Source organism: Oncorhynchus kisutch, linkage group LG16 (genome assembly GCF_002021735.2).
Source record: "Oncorhynchus kisutch isolate 150728-3 linkage group LG16, Okis_V2, whole genome shotgun sequence".
Taxonomy (NCBI): domain Eukaryota; kingdom Metazoa; phylum Chordata; class Actinopteri; order Salmoniformes; family Salmonidae; genus Oncorhynchus; species Oncorhynchus kisutch.
The window spans coordinates 46,585,011-46,607,474 of NC_034189.2; the positions used below are offsets into that span (position 1 = coordinate 46,585,011).

A 22,464-nucleotide genomic window follows, 5' to 3' on the forward strand; every position below is an offset into this window, starting at 1 on the left:
GCAAACTTGACATGTGTAAATATTTGTATGAACAAAACAAGATTCGACAACTGAGACATAAACTGAACACCACCCCCGGGCTACTAACTTTAAACGCTGTGTCGCTAGCGTAGTGGCGGCTTCCCTGTTCCATCTACTGCTGCCCCCTGAACACTGTGATCACTTGGCTACATAGCTGATGCCTGCTGGACTGTCCATTAATCACGGTACTCCATTCTGTTTATTTATGTTTTATCTGTCGGCCCCAGCCGCGAACTCAGGCTCTGTGTGTAGTTAATCCGACCCTCTCTGCCTAGTCAACGCCATTTTACCTGCTGTTTTTGTGTTAGCTGACTAGCTGACTAGCTCTCGTCGTTACCAACAACGACGAGACGGCCTACAGGGAGGAGGTGAGGGCCCTCGGAGTGTGGTGTCAGGAAAATAACCTCACACTCAACGTCAACAAAACTAAGGAGATGATTGTGGACTTCAGGAAACAGCAGAGGGAACACCCCCCCATCCACATCGATGGAACAGTAGTGGAGAGGGTAGCAAGTTTTAAGTTCCTCGGCATACACATCACAGACAAACTGAATTGGTCCACTCACACAGACAGCATCGTGAAGAAGGCGCAGCAGCGCCTCTTCAACCTCAGGAGGCTGAAGAAATTCGGCTTGTCACCAAAAGCACTCACAAACTTCTACAGATGCACAATCGAGAGCATCCTGGCGGGCTGTATCACCGCCTGGTATGGCAACTGCACCGCCCTCAACCGTAAGGCTCTCCAGAGGGTAGTGAGGTCTGCACAACGCATCACCGGGGGCAAACTACCTGCCCTCCAGGACACCTACACCACCCAATGCTACAGGAAGGCCATAAAGATCATCAAGGACATCAACCACCCGAGCCACTGCCTGTTCACCCCGCTGTCATCCAGAAGGCGAGGTCAGTACAGGTGCATCAAAGCTGGGACCGAGAGACTGAAAAACAGCTTCTATCTCAAGGCCATCAGACTGTTAAACAGCCACCACTAACATTGAGTGGCTACTGCCAACACACTGTCAATGCCACTGACTCTACTCCAGCCACTTTAATCATGGGAATTGATGGGAAATGATGTAAATATATCACTAGCCACTTTAAACAATGCTACCTTATATAATGTTACTTACCCTACATTATTCATCTCATATGCATACGTAGATACTGTACTCTATATCATCGACTGCATCCTTATGTAATACATGTATCACTAGCCACTTTAACTATGCCACTTGGTTTACATACTCATCTCATATGTATATACTGTACTCGATATCATCTACTGTATCTTGCCTATGCTGCTCTGTACCATCACTCATTCATATAGCCTGGTTCCTCTCTAGGTTTCTTCCTAGGTATTGGCCTTTCTAGGGAGTTTTTCCTAGCCACCGTGCTTCTCCACCTGCATTGCTTGCTGTTTGGGGTTTTAGGCTGGGTTTCTGTACAGCACTTTGAGATATCAGCTGATGTACGAAGGGCTATATAAATAAATTTGATTTGATTTGATATATCCTTATGTACATATTCTTTATCCCCTTACACTGTGTATAAGACAGTAGTTTTTTGGGGAATTGTTAGTTAGATTACTTGTTCGTTATTACTGCATTGTCGGAACTAGAAGCACAAGCATATCGCTACACTCGCATTAACATCTGCTAACCATGTGTATGTGACAAATACATTTGATTTGATTTGATTTGTTGTCTCACCTGTTGTTTTAGCTAGCTCTCCCAATCAACACCTGTGATTACTGTATGCCTCGCTGTATGTCTCTCTCAAATATCAATATGCCTTGTATACTGTTGTTCAGGTTAGTTATCATTGTTTTAGTTTACAATGGAGCCCCTAGTTCCACTCCTCACAACTCTGATACCTCCTTTGTCCCACCTCCCACACATGCGGTGACCTCACCCATTATAACCAGCATGTCCAGAGATACAACCTCTCTTATCATCACCCAGTGCCTGGGCTTACCTCCGCTGTACCCGCACCCCACCATACCCCTGTCTGCACATTATGCCCTGAATATATTCTACCACGCCCATAAATCTGCTCCTTTTATTCTCTGTCCCCAACACACTAGGCGACCAGTTTTGATAGCCTTTAGCCGCATCCTCATCCTACTCCTCCTCTGTTCCTCAGGTGATGTGGAGGCTAACCCAGGCCCTGCGTGTCCCCAGGCACCCTCATTTGTTGACTTCTGTGATCGAAAAAGCCTTGGTTTCATGCATGTCAACATCAGAAGCCTCCTCCCTAAGTTTGTTTTACTCACTGCTTTAGCACACTCCGCCAACCCTGATGTCCTTGCCGTGTCTGAATCCTGGCTCAGGAAGGCCATCAAAAATTCGGAGATTTCCATACCCAACTATAACACTTTCCGTCAAGATAGAACTGCCAAAGGGGGAGGAGTTGCAATCTACTGCAGAGATAGCTTGCAAAGTTCTGTCATACTTTCCAGGTCTATGCCCAAACAGTTCGAACTTCTAATTCTAAAAATTAATCTCTCCAGAAATACGTCTCTCACTGTTGCCGCCTGCTACCGACCCCCCTCAGCTCTGTGAATTGATCGCACCCATCTAGCTTCAGAGTTTGTTCTGTTAGGTGACCTAAACTGGGATATGCTTAACACCCCGGCAGTCCTACAATCTAACATAGATGCCCTCAATCTCACACAAATAATCAAGGAACCCACCAGGCACAACCCTAAATCCGTAAACATGGGCACCCTAATAGACATTATCCTGACCAACTTGCCCTTCAAATATACCTCTGCTGTCTTCAATCAGGATCTCAGCGATCACTGCCTCATTGCCTGTATCCGCTACGGATCCGCAGTCAAACGACCACCCCTCATCACTGTCAAACGCTCCCTAAAACACTTCTGTGAGCAGGCCTTTCTAATCGACCAGGCCCGGGTATCCTGGAAGGATATTGACCTCATCCCGTCAGTTGAGGATGCCTGGTCATTCTTTAAAAGTAACTTCCTCACCATCTTAGACAAGCATGCTCCGTTCAAAAAATGCATAACTAAGAACAGAAATAGCCCTTGGTTCACTCCAGACCTGACTGCCCTCGACCAGCACAAAAACATCCTGTGGCGGACTGCAATAGCATCGAATAGTCCCCGCGATATGCAACTGTTCAGGGAAGTCAGGAACCAATATACACAGTCAGTTAGGAAAGCTAAGGCTAGCTTTTTCAATAAGAAATGTGCATCCTGTAGCTCTAACTCCCAAAAGTTCTGGGACACTGTAAAGTACATGGAGAACAAGAGCACCCCCTCCCAGCTGCCCACTGCATTGAGGCTAGGTAACACGGTCACCACCGATAAATCCATGATTATCGAAAACTTCAACAAGCATTTCTCAATGGCTGGCCATGCCTTCCTCCTGGCTACTCCAACCTCGGCTAACAGCTCCGCACTCCCCGCAGCTACTTGCCGGAGCCTCCCCAGCTTCTCCTTTACCCAAATCCAGATAGCTGATGTTCTGAAAGAGCTGCAAAACCTGGACCCATACAAATCAGCTGGGCTTGACAATCTGGACCCTCTATTTCTGAAACTGTCCGCCGCCATTGTCGTAACCCCTATTACCAGCCTGTTTAGCCTCTCCTTCGTATCATCTGAGATCCCCAAGGATTGGAAAGCTGCCGCGGTCATCCCCCTCTTCAAAGGGGGAGACACCCTGGACCCAAACTGTTACAGACCTATATCCATCCTGCCCTGCCTATCTAAGGTCTTCAAAAGCCAAGTCAACAAACAGGTCACTGACCATCTCGAATCCCACCGTACCTTCTCCGCTGTGCAATCCGGTTTCCGAGCCGGTCACGGGTGCACCTCAGCCACGCTCAAGGTACTAAACGATATCATAACCGCCATCGATAAAAGACAGTACTGTGCAGCCGTCTTCATCGACCTGGCCAAAGCTTTCGACTCTGTCAATCACCATATTCTTATCGGCAGACTCAGTAGCCTCGGTTTTTCTAATGACTGCCTTGTCTGTTTCACCAACTACTTTGCAGACAGAGTTCCGTGTGTCAAATCGGAGGTCATGTTGTCCGGTCCTCTGGCAGTCTCTATGGGGGTACCACAGGGTTCAATTCTCGGGCCGACTCTTTTCTCTGTATACATCAATGATGTTGCTCTTGCTGCGGGCGATTCCCTGATCCACGCAGACGACACCATTCTGTATACATCTGGCCCTTCCTTGGACACTGTGCTATCTAACCTCCAAACGAGCTTCAATGCCATACAACACTCCTTCCGTGGCCTCCAACTACTCTTAAACGCTAGTAAAACCAAATGCATGCTTTTCAACCGTTCGCTGCCTGCACCCGCACGCCCGACTAGCATCACCACCCTGGATGGTTTCGACAGTCCTTAGTGTAATGCTCATTCCCTCAAAGATAAACGTGAATCCGACCATCACCCCTGGTGAGGCAAAACCGCGACTCGTCAGAGAAGAGCACTTTTTGCCAATCTTGTCTGGTCATGCGACGGTGGGTTTGTGCCCATAGGCGACGTTGTTGCCGGTGATGTCTGGTGAGGACCTGCCATACAACAGGCCTACAAGCCCTCAGTCCAGCCTCTCTCAGCCTATTGCAGACAGTCTGAGCACTGATGGAGGGATTGTGCATTCCTGGTGTATCGGACAGTTGTTGTTTCCATCCTGTAACTGTCCCGCAGATGTGATCTTCGGATGTACCGATCCTGTGCAGGTGTTGTTACACGTGGTCTGCCACTGCGAGGACGATCAGCTGTCCGTCCTGTCTCCCTGTAGCGCTGTCTTAGGCGTCTCACAGTACGGACATGGCAATTTATTGCCCTGGCCACATCTGCAGTCCTCATGCCTCCTTGCAGCATGGCTAAGGCACGTTCACGCAGATGAGCAGGGACCCTGAGCATCTTTCTTTTGGTGTTTTTCAGAGTCAGTAGCCTCTTTAGTGTCGTAAGTTTTCATAACTGTGAACTTAATTGCCTACCGTCTGTAAGCTGTTAGTGTCTTAACGACCGTACCACGGGTGCATGTTCATTAATTGTTTATGGTTCATTGAACAAGCATGGGAAACAATGTTAGAACCCTTTACAATGAAGATCTGTGAAGTTATTTGGATTTTTACAAATTATCTTTGAAAGACAGGGTCCTGAAAAAGGGACGTTTCTTTTTTTGCTGAATTTAGTAGTGGTTGCAACGGAATAAATGGAATGGTATCAAACACATCATGTTTCCATGTGGTTGATATATCAGTCCACTCAATCCATTCCAGCCATTATTATGAGCCTTCCTCCCCTCAGCAGCATCCTGTGACGGAAACACACGCACCGTCAGACAGACACACACCCTTACCTTTGAGTGCGGAGGGTACAGTCTTGGTGGTAGAGAAGGTATGTGTGTCTGAGAAAGGTCCCTCCCCTGCGTCACTACATGCCTGGATCCTGAACCGGTAACTGGTGGACTCGGTCAGGCGCTGCACTTTGTAAGTATGACTGGGACCTCTGTAGATACACACAAACCTGGACAGAAAGACAAGATTGAGAGGTTAGGAGAGAGAGAGGAAGAGAAAGAAAGAGAGAGAGAGAAAGGGAGCGATAGAGAGAGAGGAAGAGAGAAAGAGAGAGAGAAGGGAGCGATAGAGAGAGAGAAAGAGAGAAAGAGAGAGGAAAAGAGAGAACAATAAGGAGTCCAATAAAATGATGAAAGCAGGCTCTCATAAAGAGAGAAGGCAGTGGAAAGAGGTAGATGGGTAAGGAGGGAGGGAGGGAGGGGGGGGTGTGGAGGGGGGGCGATAGAGAGCTTCAGCTAAGCGTCTGATAGTGACAGAGACATAACTTCACGTGAAGCCTTTATTGTAGGGAAGAGATGCGCATGCACGCACGCACGCATACGTCTTTCACTCATCACACACACACACACACACACACACACACACACACACACACACACACACACACACACACACACACACACACACACACACACACACACACACACACACACACACACACACACACACACACACACACGTCTTTTAGGGTATATCATCTGTTGTTATGTTCTCTTATTGCATATGTGCAGTAGGACCAGTTAATCCGGTAAACAGGACAAGTCCATCTCTGCCCAACGAAATTCTGTTTTTACTCTCAGGACATTTCCATAATCATCAGTGCTGGCAGACCGTGTGTGTGTGTGTGTGTGTGTGTGTGTGTGTGTGTGTGTGTGTGTGTATGTGTGTGTGTGTGTGTGTGTGTGTGTGTGTGTGTGTGTGTGTGTGTGAATGATGAGTTATGACCCAGGGTAGTTTTGGCAAGGCAGTTTGGCACAACCAGGGCCAAACAATTAACACACCACTTAGCCTGAAATAAACAACACACACTCTGAGAACATTACACAGCAGGTACACAACACACACTCTGAGAACATTACATAACAGGTACACAACACACACTCTGAGAACATTACACAGCAGGTACACAACACACACTCTGAGAACATTACACAGCAGGTACATAACTCACACTCTGAGAACATTACATAACAGGTACACAACACACACTCTGAGAACATTACACAGCAGGTACACAACACACACTCTGAGAACATTACACAGCAGGTACACAACACACACTCTGAGAACATTACACAGCAGGTACACAACACACACTCTGAGAACATTACATAGCAGGTACACAACACACTCTGAGAACATTACACAGCAGGTACACAACACACACTCTGAGAACATTACATAGCAGGTATGTCATCAAAAGCCTAACAAAACACCAGCACCGGCTATGATAGGCTACAAAAGACAGAACAACTCTCTCTGTGTATGTAGGAGGAAGGGTGGCTACGTGCTCCGAGCTTCAAATGGACACATATAAAGGCAGCAAGACAGGCCTGGAAACATGACGATAAGAAGAGAGAGGGGGAGGCAGAGGTGGGGGTGTAGTTCTTTCACTGCATATTTATTTATTTCACATTTATTTAACCAGGTAGGCCAGTTGAGAACAAGTTCTCATTTGCAACTGCCACCTGGCCAAGATAAAGCATAGCAATTCGACACAAACAACAACACAGAGTTGCACATGGAATAAACAAACATACAGTCAATAATACAGTAGAAAGAGTCTATATGCGTTGTGTGCAAATAAGGTAAGATAAGGGAGGTAAGGCAATAAATAGGCCATGGTGGCGAAGTAATTACAATATAGCCATTAAACACTGGGAGTGAAAGATGTGCGGAAGATGAATGCGCAAGTAGAAATACTGGGGTGCAAAGGAGCAAGATAAGTAAATAAATACAGTATGAGGATGAGGTAGTTGGATAGGCTATTTACAGATGGGCTATGTACAGGTGCAGTAATCTGTGAGCTGCTCTGACAGCTGGTGCTTAAAGTTAATGAGGGAGATATGAGTCTCCAGCTTCAGTGATTTTTGCAATTCGTTCCAGTCATTGGCAGCAGAGAACTGCAAGGAAAGGCAGCCAAAGGAGGAATAGCCTTTGAGAGTGATCAGTGAAATATACCTGCTGGAGCGTGTGCTACGAGTGGGTGCTGCTATGGTGACCAGACCAGTGAGCTGAGATAAGGCAGGGCTTTACCTAGCAGACTTGTAGGTGACCTGGAGCCAGTGGGTTTGGTGACGAGTATGAAGCGAGGGCCAACCAACGAGAGCGTACAGGTCGCAGTGGTGGATAGTATATGGCGCTTTGGTGACAAAACGGATGGCACTGTGATAGACTGCATCCAATTTGTTGAGTAGGGTGTTGGAGGCTATTTTGTAAATGACATCGCCGAAGTGGAGGATCGGTAGGATGGTCAGTTTTACGAGGGCATATTTGGCAGCATGAGTGAAGGATGCTTTGTTGCAAAATAGGAAGCCGATTCTAGATTTAATTTTGATTTGAGATGCTTAATACGAGTCTGGAAGGAGTTTACAGTCTAACCAGACACCTAGGTACAGTGCCTTGCGAAAGTATTCGGCCCCCTTGAACTTTGCGACCTTTTGCCACATTTCAGGCTTCAAACATAAAGATATAAAACTGTATTTTTTTGTGAAGAATCAACAACAAGTGGGACACAATCATGAAGTGGAACGTTATTTATTGGATATTTCCAAATTTTTTAACAAATCAAAAACTGAAAAATTGGCCGTGCAAAATTATTCAGCCCCCTTAAGTTAATACTTTGTAGCGCCACCTTTTGCTGCGATTACAGCTGTAAGTCGCTTGGGGTATGTCTCTATCAGTTTTGCACATCGAGAGACTGAAATTTTTTCCCATTCCTCCTTGCAAAACAGCTCGAGCTCAGTGAGGTTGGATGGAGAGCATTTGTGAACAGCAGTTTTCAGTTCTTTCCACAGATTCTCGATTGGATTCAGGTCTGGACTTTGACTTGGCCATTCTAACACCTGGATATGTTTATTTTTTAACCATTCCATTGTAGATTTTGCTTTATGTTTTGGATCATTGTCTTGTTGGAAGACAAATCTCCGTCCCAGTCTCAGGTCTTTTGCAGACTCCATCAGGTTTTCTTCCAGAATGGTCCTGTATTTGGCTCCATCCATCTTCCCATCAATTTCAACCATCTTCCCTGTCCCTGCTGAAGAAAAGCAGGCCCAAACCATGATGCTGCCACCACCATGTTTGACAGTGGGATGTTGTGTTCAGGGTGATGAGCTGTGTTGCTTTTACGCCAAACATAACGTTTTGCATTGTTGCCAAAAAGTTCAATTTTGGTTTCATCTGACCAGAGCACCTTCTTCCACATGTTTGGTGTGTCTCCCAGGTGGCTTGTGGCAAACTTTAAACAACACTTTTTATGGATATATTTAAGAAATGGCTTTCTTCTTGCCACTCTTCCATTAAGGCCAGATTTGTGCAATATACAACTGATTGTTGTCCTATGGACAGAGTCTCCCACCTCAGCTGTAGATCTCTGCAGTTCATCCAGAGTGATCATGGGCCTCTTGGCTGCATCTCTGATCAGTCTTCTCCTTGTATGAGCTGAAAGTTTAGAGGGACGGCCAGGTCTTGGTAGATTTGCAGTGGTCTGATACTCCTTCCATTTCAATATTATCGCTTGCACAGTGCTCCTTGGGATGTTTAAAGCTTGGGAAATCTTTTTGTATCCAAATCCGGCTTTAAACTTCTTCACAACAGTATCTCGGACCTGCCTGGTGTGTTCCTTGTTCTTCATGATGCTCTCTGCGCTGTTAACGGACCTCTGAGACTATCACAGTGCAGGTGCATTTATACGGAGACTTGATTACACACAGGTGGATTGTATTTATCATCATTAGTCATTTAGGTCAACATTGGATCATTCAGAGATCCTCACTGAACTTCTGGAGAGAGTTTCCTGCACTGAAAGTAAAGGGGCTGAATAATTTTGAAGAGCATGCATTTAGTTTTACTTGCATTTAAGCTTGTTTGGAGGTTAGATAGCACAGTGTCCAAGGAAGGGCCAGAAGTATACAGAATGGTGTCGTCGGCGTAGAGGTGGATCAGAGAATCACCAGCAGCAATAGCGACGTCATTGATGTATACAGAGAAGAGAGTCGGCCTGAGAATTGAACCCTGTGGCACCCCCATAGGTCCAGACAACAGGCCCTCCTGTTGCGGCAGTCATTAGAGAAACCAAGGCTGTTGAGTCTGCCGATAAGAATGTGTTGATTGACAGAGTCAAAAGCCTTAGCCAGGTCAATGAATACAACTGCACAGTACTGTCTGTTATCGATGGCGGTTATGATATCGTTAAAGACCTTGAGTGTGGCTGAGGTGCACCCATGACCAGCTCGGACCCAGATTGCATAGCGGAGAAGGAAAGGTGGAATTTGAAATGGTCGGTAATATGTTTGTTAATTAACTTGGCTTTCGAAGACCTTAGAAAGGCAGGGTAGGATGGATATAGGTCTGTAGCAGTTTGGGTATAGAGTGTCTCCCCCTTTGAAGAAGGGGATGACCGTGGCAGCTTTCCAATCTTTGGGGATCTCAGACGATATGAAAGAGAGGTTGAACAGGCTAGTAATAGGGGTTGCCACAATTTCGGTAGATAACTTTAGAAAGAGTGTCACGCCCTGACCGTAGAGATCTTTTTATTCTCTATGTTTGGTTGGTCAGGGTGTGACTCAGGTGGGGAAACTATGTTCTTTATTTCTATGTTTTGGCCGGGTATGGTTCTCAATCAGGGACAGCTTTCTATCGTTGTCTCAGATTGGGAATCATACTTAGGCAGCCTGTTTTGCCACCTTAGTTTTGTGGGGTGTTGTTTTTGTACCGAACGTTATGTTTGTTCTCCTTTTGTAGGTGTTCATTTTTAATAAAGATAAAATGTACACCTACCACGCTGCACCTTGGTCCGATCATTTCGATGAGCGTAACAAAGAGAGAATCCAGATTGTCTAGCCTGGCTGATTTGTAGGGGCCCAGATTTTGCAACTCTTTCAGAACATCAGCTATCTGGATTTGGGTGAAGGAGAAATAGGGAGGCTTGGGTGAGTTGCTGTGGAGGGTGCAGGGCTGTTGACCTGGGTAGGGGTAGCCAGGTGGAAAGCATGGCCAGCCGCAGAAAAATGCTTATTGAAATTCTCAATTATAGTGGATTTATCGGTGGTGACAGTGTTTCCTAGCCTCAGTGCAGTGGGCAGCTGGGAGGAGGTGCTCTTATTCTCCATGGACTTTACAGTGTCCCAGAACTTTTTGAGTTTGTGCTACAGGATGCAAATTTCTGTTTGAAAAAGCTAGCCTTAGCTTTCCTAACTGCCTGTGTATATTAGTTCCTAACTTCCCTGAAAAGTTGCATATCACGGGGGCTATTCGATGCTAATGCAGAATGCCACAGGATGTTTTGGTGCTGGTCAAGGGCAGTCACGTCTGGAGTGAACCAGGGGCTATATCTATATCTCTCTACATTTTTTGAATGGGGCATGCTTATTTAAGATGGTGAGGAAGGCACTTTTAAAGAATAACCAGGCATCCTCTACTGAAGGGGTGAGGTCAATATCCTTCCAGGATACCCGGGCCAGGTCGATTACAAAGGCCTGCTCGCTGAAGTGTTTAAGTGAGCGTTTGACAGTGATGAGGGGTGGTAGTTTGACCGCAGACCCATTACGGATGCAGGCAATGAGGCGGTGGTCGCTGAGATCTTGGTTGAAGACAGCAGAGGTATATTTGGAGGGCAAGTTGGTTAGGATGATATCTATAAGGGTGCCCGTGTTTACGGATTTGGGGTTGTATCTGGTAGGTTCATTGATAACTTGTGTGAGATTGAGGGCATCAAGCTTAGATTGTAGGGTGGCTGGGGTGTTAAGCATGTCCCAGTTTAGGTCACCTAGTAGCACAAGCTCTGAAGATAGATGGGGGGCAATTTATTCACATATGGTGTCCAGGGGCACAGCTGGGGGCTGAAGGGGGTCTATAACAAGTGGCAACAGTGAGAGACTTATTTCTGGAAAGGTGGATTTTTTTAAAGTTGAAGTTTGAATTGTTTGGGAACAGACCTGGATAGTATGACATAACTCTGCAGGCTATCTCTGCAGTAGATTGCAACTCCGCCCCCTTTGGAAGTTCTATCTTGTCGGAAAATGTTATAGATAGGGATGGAAATGTCAGGGTTTTTGGTGGTCTTCTTAAGCCAGGATTCAGACATGGCTAGGACATCTTACAGAGAGAGAGGGGAGGGGACAGACAGACAGGTGTTGGGACACCACATGAGTTTGATAAGGTCATCGTAGAAATGAAAACAATATTTGCTGTTTGGTCATTTGATATGTCTTTGTTCACTGCCGATAATTATCTCTCTCTCTCTCTCGTTACCATAGCAACCTGTCAATTACAGAGATTCCAGGTAATTCAGCCCTAATACTGTCTGTTTGTGAGGAGGGTAGAGGAGAGGGGGTCTCCAATACTGCTAGTTACTGCCAGTTAAATCCATATAGCTCTGATGATCCCCTTTCTACCCCTGCAGAGACACATGCAGAGAGAGATAGATATAGAGGGATGGGGGGATAGAGAGGAGGGAGAGAGATAGAGAGGAGGTAGAGGGGGAGGGGGAGAGAGATAGAGAGGGGGATAGAGAGGAGGTAGAAGGGGAGAGAGATAGAGAGGAGGTAGAAGGGGAAAGAGAGAGAGGAGGTAGAAGGGGAGAGAGAGAGGAGGTAGAGAGGGAGAGGGGGGTAGAGAGGAGGTAGAGAGGGGAGAGGGGGGTAGAGAGGAGGTAGAGGGGGAGAGAGGTAGAGAGGTAGAGGGGGAGAGAGGAGGTAGAAGGGGAGAGAGATAGAGAGGAGGTAGAGGGTAGAGAGAGAGAGGAGGTAGAGGGGGAGAGAGATAGAGAGGAGGTAGAGGGGGCGAGACTGGGGGGTAGAGAGGAGGTAGAGGGGGAGAGAGGTAGAGGGGGAGAGAGATAGAGAGGAGGTAGAAGGGGAGCGAGATAGAGAGGAGGTAGAAGGGGAGAGATATAAAGGGGAGAGATAGAGAGGAGGTAGAGGGGGAGAGAGATAGAGAGGAGGTAGAGGGGGAGAGAGATAGAGAGGAGGTAGAGGGGGAGAGAGATAGAGGGGAGGTAGAAGGGGAGAGAGATAGAGAGGAGGTAGAAGGGGAGAGAGATAGAGAGGAGGTAGAAGGGGAGAGAGATAGAGAGGAGGTAGAAGGGGAGAGGGATAGACTGCTAAATGCAGCTAAACTCCTCATAATGACATGTTCTTAACAGAAGTAATGAGCCAATATTCATCAGTCTGAGATGTGTCCGAAACCACACTGATCCATTAAATGCATTACAGACTTGTTTAAGGGCACTTGCAAGGCCCCTATGGGCCCTGGTCAGAAGTAGTGCACTATACAGGGAATAGGGTGCCATTTGAGATGCAGTTCTAGCCTGCATTTATTTTCCTACTCCGGCTTGGTGAATACAAGCAAACGTCACGTTGAAGTGATGTGCGCACGCTCGCGACAAAAACCCCTGTAGCCGATAGCTATACACGGACGTCAGGACCTTGACAAACCTAGCTGAGTGAGTGATGACAATGACAGCACACCAGTCTGATGGCTATAGCTGTGTTCAACAAGATCTCTTTGGGATGTTTTCCCTTGGCTCGCTGGCCTGCTCGGTAATCAATGGTAGACGATAACCGTCTGATTACCGTCTGATTACGTGCTGATTACGTGCTTGCTAACGCGCACGAGCTGCGCCTGAAGTCGGACGTGGTCGTATTTACTTCCGTGTAAACAAACCGATGTTTTGATTGAGAACTGTGCTTAAGACGCGCCCAGGAAATGGGTCTACAGGTGCAGGCTATATGGTGCATAGATCAATAGGGAGAGGAGGTTTTCCTGACCACAAGACAAGGTCAGCTTGTAACTAGAACCCTGAGTTTTTCCTGGCCACAAGACAAGGTCAGCTTGTAACTAGAACCCTGAGTTTTTCCTGGCCACAAGACAAGGTCAGCTTGTAACTAGAACCCTGAGTTTTTCCTGGCCACAAGACAAGGTCAGCTTGTAACTAGAACCCTGAGTTTTTCCCTGGGCAGGTCAAAAAACAAATAAAAAACTATATACAGGGGGGTGCCGGTACAGAGTCAATGTGTGGGGGCACCGGTTAGTTGAGGTAGTATGTACATGTAGGTAGAGTTCATTAAAGTGACTATGCATAGATGACAACAGAGAGTGGCAGTGGTGTGGAGAAGGGAGGGGGGGGGGCAATGTGAATAGTCTAGGTAGCCATTTGATTAGATGTTCAGTAGTCTTATTGCTTGGGGGTAGAAGCTGTTCGGAAGCCTCTTGGACCTAGACTTGGCGCTCCGGTACCGCTTGCCGTGCGGTAGCAGAGAGAACAGTCTATGACTTGGGTGGTTGGAGTCTTTGACAATTTTTCTGGCCTACCTCTGACACCGCCTGGTATAGAGGTCCTTGATGGCAGGAAGCTTGGCCCCAGTGATGTACTGGGCCGTACGCACTACCCTCTGTAGTGTCTTACGGGCGGATGCCGAGCAGTTGCCGTACCAGGCGGTGATGCAAACAGTCAGGATGCTCTTGATGGTTCAGCTGTAAAACCTTTGGAGTATCTGAGGACCCATGCCAAATCTTTTCAGTCTCCCGAGGGGGAATAGGTTTTGTCGTGCCCTCTTCACGACTGTCTTGGTGTGTTTGGACCATTCTAGTTTGTTGGTGATGTGGACACCAAGGAACTTGACGCTCTCAACCTGCTCCACTACAGCCCCGTCGATGAGAATGGGGGCGTGTTCGGTCCTCCTTTTCCTGTAGTCCACATTCATCTCCTTTGTTACGTGACCAGCTATATTTCATGGCCCAATAGGGGTACAGTATGTAATTCAATGAGAGCTGTCTGGTGGGGGGTGACCGTATGGGTATGAAGGAGGAGATGGGGAGGGGTATATACTCACCAAGCTGTGAAAGCAGTTCAGCTCTGCTAGAATAGAAGGGTGTGTATGTTGGCATTGTGGGGGTCATACTGGACAGTCAGTTAATTACAGCTCCGTCAGTTAGTCCACCACCCTCTGGCTGTGGCTAGGGATGCCAGGATGCCAACCACACCAGTTATCCATGTCGTAATGTGGCTGTGGCTAGGGATGCCAAGATGCCAACCACACCAGTTATCCATGTCGTAATGTGGCTGTGGCTAGGGATGCCAACCACACCAGTCATCCATGTCGTAATGTGGCTGTGACTAGGGATGCCAGGATGCCAACCACACCAGTCATCCATGTCGTAATGTGGCTGTGGCTAGGGATACCAGGACGCCAACCACACCAGTCATCCATGTCGTAATGTGGCTGTGGCTAGGGATGCCAGGATGCCAACCACACCAGTCATCCATGTCGTAATGTGGCTGTGACTAGGGATGCCAAGATGCCAACCACAACCAGTCATCCATGTCGTAATGTGGCTGTGGCTAGGGGTGCCAAGCATACCCATCACCCATGGCACTGCTAGGCAGACAGACAGTCTCTCTAATTCTCTCACTTATCCTTTATTACCTCCCTCCTTCCCTCCACCCTCCCTCCTTCCTTCCCTTCAACCTCCCTCCACTTTCCCTCGCTCCCTCCTTCCCTCCTCCCTCCCTTCCATTTCTCTCCCTACCTTTCTATTTATTTCCCTCCTTCCCTCGCTCCCTCCTTCCTCCTTCCCTCGCTCCCTCCTTCCCTCCTCCCTCCTTCCCTCCTCCCTTCCTCCCTCCCTTCCATTTCTCTCCCTACCTTTCTATTTATTTCTCTCCTTCCTTCAGTCTGTTCTCTAATGGACAGCATGGTTGACCAGTTCATGGTTCTAATTAGTTCTGTAGTCTAGATGTTCTCATCGTGAGTTCTCCCTGGATCTACTGGTTACTGTCGTTTCCTCTACCTACCGTTTCCTCTACCGCCCCCCCCCCCCCCCCCCCACACACACACACACACACACACACACACACACACACACACACACGCACCACTCACTCACTCACACAATGCATTTGAAGTATTTTCCTTCAGTAGAACTGTGATATGGACATTTAACAGATGCTTTTATCTAGAACGTACATAACATTCAGCCATTGGAACCATTGGAGTGTAGTAGCTGTGTGTGTGTGTGTGTGTGTGTGTGTGTGTACTCTATACTCTACCTGTGGTTCTTATCTTCCATCTGTAGTGTGTAGAACATGTCATTGGAGAGCAGGGCGCGGGTGTGTGTGTGTGCAGCGTTCTCCCCCCACTTCAGTTTCAGGCTCTGGGGGCCGGCAGCCGAACATTCCAAATGAGGAGGGGCCGGAGGGAGGGGGCGTGTCCTAGCCACCAGAGGTGGGCTCAACGGGCCACAGCCAATCACATTCACCGCTTGGATCCGCACACTGAGAGAGAAAGAGAGAGAGGGGTTAGGGTAAATTGAGTGTGTGAAAGTTAGTTTGTCCATAACCAGTTTGTGTGTGTGTGTGTGTGTTTGTATTAGTATTTATTAGGGATCCCCATTAGTTCCTGCAGCAGCTACTCTTCCTTGGGTCCAAACACATTAAGGCACTTCCATCACACATAAAACAGAAGATCAATCAGTCCATCATATAACATTATTACACCACTACACATCTACAGTACAAACTGTACGGTCTGTGTGTCTGAGTACTAATGTTGGTTAATAGCAGAAGAGAGGCAGCATTAGAGGTGTTATAGTGATGGATGTTTTCCTCTGTCCATTGCGTCATGACTGACCCCTAACCTCACCTGGCCGGCATCCATCTAACCCAGTCTCTCCTGACTAATATTTTCTGTTCCCCAAAACAAGTCACGACCTTGCAAAATTCCCGCAAACTTTCAATAAATTCCTTGGTTTTCCTAAAATCCCGGTTGGAGTATTCCTGGAATCAGGGGGGAATAAGAAAGAAATCCGGAATGCTCCAACAAGATTTCTGGAAAACCAGGGAATTTGGCAACCCTAGTCATGCCTTTCAACATCATCCCTATGGAATGACTAGGAATAGAGAGGAATATAAAGAGGAATAGCAATCACATCAACCTCAATCATCTAGTCATCTCATCCAGTATATTACTGTTATAACGCTGCATTAGCTCTTTTCTTAGATCTGTTCTCAGATCTGTTCTTACAGTTCCTTGACCTCTATGGCCCTCTATGGATAGTAATGGCCAGTCCTGAATTAGAAGTCGACCGATTATCATTTTTCAACACCGATACCGATTATTGGAGGACCAAAAAAAGCCGATAGCGATTAATCGGACGATTTCTTATTTTTATTTGTAATAATGACAATTACAACAATACTGAATGAACACTTATTTTAACTTAATATAATACATCAATAAAATCAATTTAGCCTCAAATAAATAATGAAACGTGTTCAATTTGGTTTAAATAATGCAAAAACAAAGTGTTGGAGAAGAAAGTAAAAGTGCAATATGTGCCATGTAAGAAAGCTAACCTTTAAGTTCCTTGCTCAGAACATGAGAACATATGAAAGCTGGTGGTTCCTTTTAACATGAGTCTTCAATATTCCCAGGTAAGAAGTTTTAGGTTGTAGTTATTATAGGAATTATAGGACTATTTCCCTCTATACCATTTGTATTTCATTAACCTTTGACTATTGGATGTTCTTATAGGCACTTTAGTATTGTCAGTGTAACAGTATAGCTTCCGTCCCTCTCCTCGCCGCTACCTGGGCTCGAACCAGGAACACATGGACAACAGTCACCCTCGAAGCAGAGTTACCCATGCAGAGCAAGGAGAATAACTACTCCAAGTCTCAGAGCGAGTGACGTTTGAAACGCTATTAGCGCCCCGCTAACTAGCTAGCCATTTCACATCGGTTACACCAGCCTCATCTCGGGAGTTGATAGGCTTGAAGTCATAAACAGCGCAATGCTTGAAGCACAGCAAAGAGCTGCTGGCAAAACGCACAAAAGTGCTGTTTGAATGAATGCTTACTAGCCTGCTGGTGCCTACCATCGCTCAGTCAGACTGCTCTATCAAATCATAGACTTAATTATAATATAATAACACACAGAAATACGAGCCGTATGTCATTAATATGGTCGAATCCGGAAACCTTGAAAACAAGACGTTAAGTCTAAATATAACTGTTACATTGCACAACCTTCAATGTTATGTCATAATTGCGTAAAATTCTGGCAAATTAGGCAGCCCAAACTGTTGCATATACACTGACTCTGCGTGCAATGAACGCAAGAGAAGTATTAACCAATTTCACCTGGTTAATATTGCCTGCTAACCTGGATTTCTTTAGCTAAATATGCAGGTTTAAAAACATATACTTCTGTGTATTGATTTTAAGAAAGGCATTGATGTCTATGGTTAGGTACACATTGGAGCAACGATATGCACCGCATCGATTATATGTAACGCAGGACATGTGAGATAAACTAGTAATATTATCAACCATGTGCAGTTAACTAGTGATTATGATTGATTGATTGATTGCTTTTTATAAGATAAGTTTAATGCTAGCTAGCAACTTACCTTGGCTTACTGCATTCGGGTAACAGGCAGGCTCCTCGTGGAGTGCAATGAGAGGCAGGTGGTTAGAGCGTTGGACTAGTTAACTGTAAGGTTGCGAGATTGAATCGCCGATTGATTCCCACTTCTGCCCCTGAACGAGGCAGTTAACCCACCATTCCTAGGCCGTCATTGAAAATAAGAATGTGTTCTTAACTGACTTGCCTAGTTAAATAAAGATTAAATAAAATTTTGAAAAATCGGCCAAATCGGTGCCCAAAAATACCGATTTCCTTTTGTTATGAAAACGTTAAATCCATAATTAATCGGCCATTCCGATTAATCGGTCGACCTCTATCCTGAATGACATGTCACTTCCTTTCCCTCACTCTCTCTCGCTCTCTTTCTGGACAATCTCACTTCTTTTCCCTCACTCTCTCTCTCTCTCTCTGGACAATCTCACTTCCTTTCCCTCACTCTCTCTCTCTCTCTGGACAATCTCACTTCCTTTCCCTCACTCTCTCTCTCTGGACAATCTCACTTCCTTTCCCTCACTCTCTCTGGACAATATCACTTCCTTTCCCTCACTCTCTCTGGACAATCTCACTTCCTTTCCCTCACTCTCTCTGGACAATCTCACTTCCTTTCCCTCACTCTCTCTCTCTCTGGACAATCTCACTTCCTTTCCCTCTCTCTCTCTCTCTCTCTGGACAATCTCACTTCCTTTCCCTCACTCTCTCTCTCTGGACAATCTCACTTCCTTTCCCTCACTCTCGCTGGACAATATCACTTCCTTTCCCTCACTCTCTCTGGACAATCTCACTTCCCTTCCTTCACTCTCTCTCTCTCTGGACAATCTCACTTCCTTTCCCTCACTCTCTCTGGACAATCTCACTTCCCTTCCTTCACTCTCTCTCTCTCTGGACAATCTCACTTCCTTTCCCTCACTCTCTCTGGACAATCTCACTTCCTTTCCCTCACTCTCTCTGGACAATCTCACTTCCTTTCCCTCACTCTCTCTGGACAATCTCACTTCCTTTCCCTCACTCTCTCTCTCTGGACAATCTCACTTCCTTTCCCTCTCTCTCTCTGGACAATCTCACTTCTTTTCCCTCACTCTCTCTTGGCAATCTCACTTCCTCCCCCCCCTCTCTCTCTCTCTCACTTCCTTTCTCTCACTCTCTCTCTCTCTCTCTGGACAATCTCACTTCCTTTCCCTCACTCTCTCTCTCTCTCTTTGGACAATTTCACTTCCTTTCCCTCACTCTCTCTCTCTCTCTCTGGACAATCTTACTTCCTTTCCCTCACTCTCTCTCTCTGGACAATCTCACTTCCTTTCCCTCACTCTCTCTGGACAATCTCACTTCCTTTCCCTCACTCTCTCTCTCTCTCTCTCTCTCTCTCTCTCTGGACAATCTCACTTCCTTTCCCTCACTCTCTCTCTCTCTCTCTCTCTCTCTGGACAATCTCACTTCCTTTCCCTCACTTTCTCTCTCTCTCTGGACAATCTCACTTCCTTTCCCTCACTCTCTCTCTCTCTCTTTCTGGACAATCTCACTTCCTTTCCCTCACTCTCTCTCTCTCTCTGGACAATCTCACTTCCTTTCCCTCACTTTCACTCTCTCTCTGGACAATCTCACTTCCTTTCCCTCACTTTCTCTCTCTCTCTGGAAAATCTTCCTTTCCTTCACTTTCTCTCTCTCTCTGGACAATCGCACTTCCTTTCCCCCACACTCTCTCTTTCTCTCTGGAAAATCTCACTTCCTTTCCCTCACTCTCTCTCTGGGCAATCTCACTTCCTTTCCCTCACTTTCTCTCTCTCTCTGGAAAATCTTCCTTTCCCTCACTCTCTCTCTCTCTCACTTCCTTTCCTTCACTTTCTCTCTCTCTCTGGACAATCGCACTTCCTTTCCCCCACACTCTCTCTCTCTCTCTGGAAAATCTCACTTCCTTTCCCTCACTCTCTCTCTGGGCAATCTCACTTCCTTTCCCTCTCTCTCTCTCTCTCTGGACAATCTCACTTCCTTTCCCTCACTCTCTCTCTCTCTCTCTCTCTGGACAATCTCACTTCCTTTCCCTCACTCTCTCTCTCTCTCTGGACAATCTCACTTCCTTTCCCTCACTCTCTCTCTCTGGACAATCTCACTTCCTTTCCCTCTCTCGCTCTCTCTCTCTCTCTCACTTCCTTTCCCTTACTCTCTCTCTCTCTCTCTGGACAATCTCACTTCCTTTCCCTCTCTCTCTCTCTCTCTCTCTGGACAATCTCACTTCCTTTCCCTCACTCTCTCTCTCACTTCCTTTCCCTCACTCTCTCTCTCTCTCTCACTTCCTTTCCCTCACTCTCTCTCTCTCTGGACAATCTCACTTCCTTTCCCTCTCTCTCTCTCTCTGGACAATCTCACTTCCTTTCCCTCACTCTCTCTCTCTCTCTCTGGACAATCTTACTTCCTTTCCCTCACTCTCTCTCTCTGGACAATCTCACTTCCTTTCCCTCACTCTCTCTGGACAATCTCACTTCCTTTCCCTCACTCGCTCTCTCTCTCTCTGGACAATCTCACTTCCTTTCCCTCACTCTCTCTCTCTCTCTGGACAATCTCACATCTTTTCCCTCACTCTCTCTCTGGGCAATCTCACTTCCTTTCCCTCTTCTCTCTCTCTCCTCTCTCTCTCTCTCTCTCTCTTTCTCTGGACAATCTCACTTCCTTTCCCTCACTCTCTCTCTCTCTCTGGACAATCTCACTTCCTTTCCCTCACTTTCTCTCTCTCTCTGGACAATCTCACTTCCTTTCCCCCACACTCTCTCTCTCTCTCTGGAAAATCTCACTTCCTTTCCCTCACTCTCTCTCTGGGCAATCTCACTTCCTTTCCCTCACTTTCACTCTCTCTCTGGACAATCTCACTTCCTTTCCCTCACTCTCTCTCTCTCTCTCTCTCTGGAGAATCTCACTTCCTTTCCCTCACTTTCTCTCTCTCTCTGGAAAATCTCACTTCCTTTCCCTCACTCTCTCTCTCTGGACAATCTCACTTCCTTTCCCTCACTCTCTCTCTCTGGACAATCTCACTTCCTTTCCCTCACTTTCACTCTCTCTCTGGACAATCTCACTTCCTTTCCCCTCACTCTCTCTCTCTCTCTCTCTCTCTCTCTCTCTGGACAATCTCACTTCCTTTCCCTCACTTTCTCTCTCTCTCTGGAAAATCTCACTTCCTTTCCCTCACTTTCACTCTCTCTCTGGACAATCTCACTTCCTTTCCCCACACTCTCTCTCTCTCTCTCTCTCTCTCTCTGTCTGGACAATCTCTTTTCCACTGTGATCTCTCCCTCTCTCTCATTACCTCAATTATTTTACTGTTTGACATTTACACACAGTAACCTTTCCTTGATGACACACCACACACACACACACACACACACACACACACACACACACACACACACACCACACACACACACACACACACACACACACACACACACACAGGTTGTAGTTACTCAACCACACAAGACAGAAAGTGTGGAAGATGACGAGAGAGAAGAGGGGAGAGAAAGAGAAGAGGAAAGGGGAGAGAATGAAAGAGAGAGAGAGAGAGGGAGGGAGGGTTAGATGGTGAAGATGAGAATAGTTTTGAGTATCAGATAATTAAATCTATCCTTCCTCTGGTCCTCTCTGTTTTATCCTTGTTAAATCGAAAACACTAAAACTATGTCTGAGACACTAAGATGAACAAACACTTTCCTATCAAAAAAGAGAATGAGTTTTCCACTGATCGCCCTATGGAGTGTCTTTATATGAGTTGGAATCAGTATCCAGGGGAAATGGACTGTAACCAATCAGATGGAGTGATTGATGGATACACATGCAAATGCACACAAATAAGAGGGACCCCAGTCAGTAGTGTTGTTCTAACTCAACTATGTAAGAAAAACAGTGACATGGCGACAATAACAGCCACACACACACACACACATAAATATCCGTGCATGCATACACAGATCTACAAACACTTGCTAACATGAATAACCACTTACACCCACAGACACACACTTTACTCGCCTCACAGAATCACAAACACTTAGTGAGAACAATAACCAATCACACAACTCCCTTTCTTAATTCCTAGAAACACACGGTATGATTACTGCTATTAGTGCTGCTAAGTGTACCAACATCATCTCAAACACAATCTCAATTACAACCATGAACATTCTGCTGGGACTGGAAATAGTGTGTGTGTGTGTGTGTACCTGTACTGGCTGTCTGGCTGAAGGTCAGTGATCAGGTGACTGGTTCCTGTTTCCACGGTAATGAGTTGATCGTCCAGACTGATGATGTAAGATGTTATATCTGCCCCATTAAAGTTAGGCTCCTCCCACTTCAGGAAGAGGCAGGTGGAGGGGGACTGATCTGATTGGAGCTGGTCAAGCAGGAAGAAAGAAGAGACTTGCGTCGGGATTAGTCGCTGGAGTCTGGAAGGTCATCTGTTCACTGTAAGGCC

At 46.4% G+C, this 22,464-nt stretch overlaps 1 protein-coding gene across 1 annotated transcript in view; it reads right to left on the minus strand.

The window, feature by feature from the left end:
* LOC109884887 (fibronectin type III domain-containing protein 3B) overlaps nucleotides 1–22,464 on the minus strand; it is a 29,060-nt gene that overhangs the window by 3,806 nt on the left and 2,790 nt on the right. The window contains 4 exon segments of the mRNA XM_031792255.1: nucleotides 5,367–5,533; nucleotides 15,635–15,859; nucleotides 22,214–22,413; nucleotides 22,415–22,456. Of these exon segments, the coding sequence (XP_031648115.1) occupies nucleotides 5,367–5,533; nucleotides 15,635–15,859; nucleotides 22,214–22,413; nucleotides 22,415–22,456 (634 nt within the window).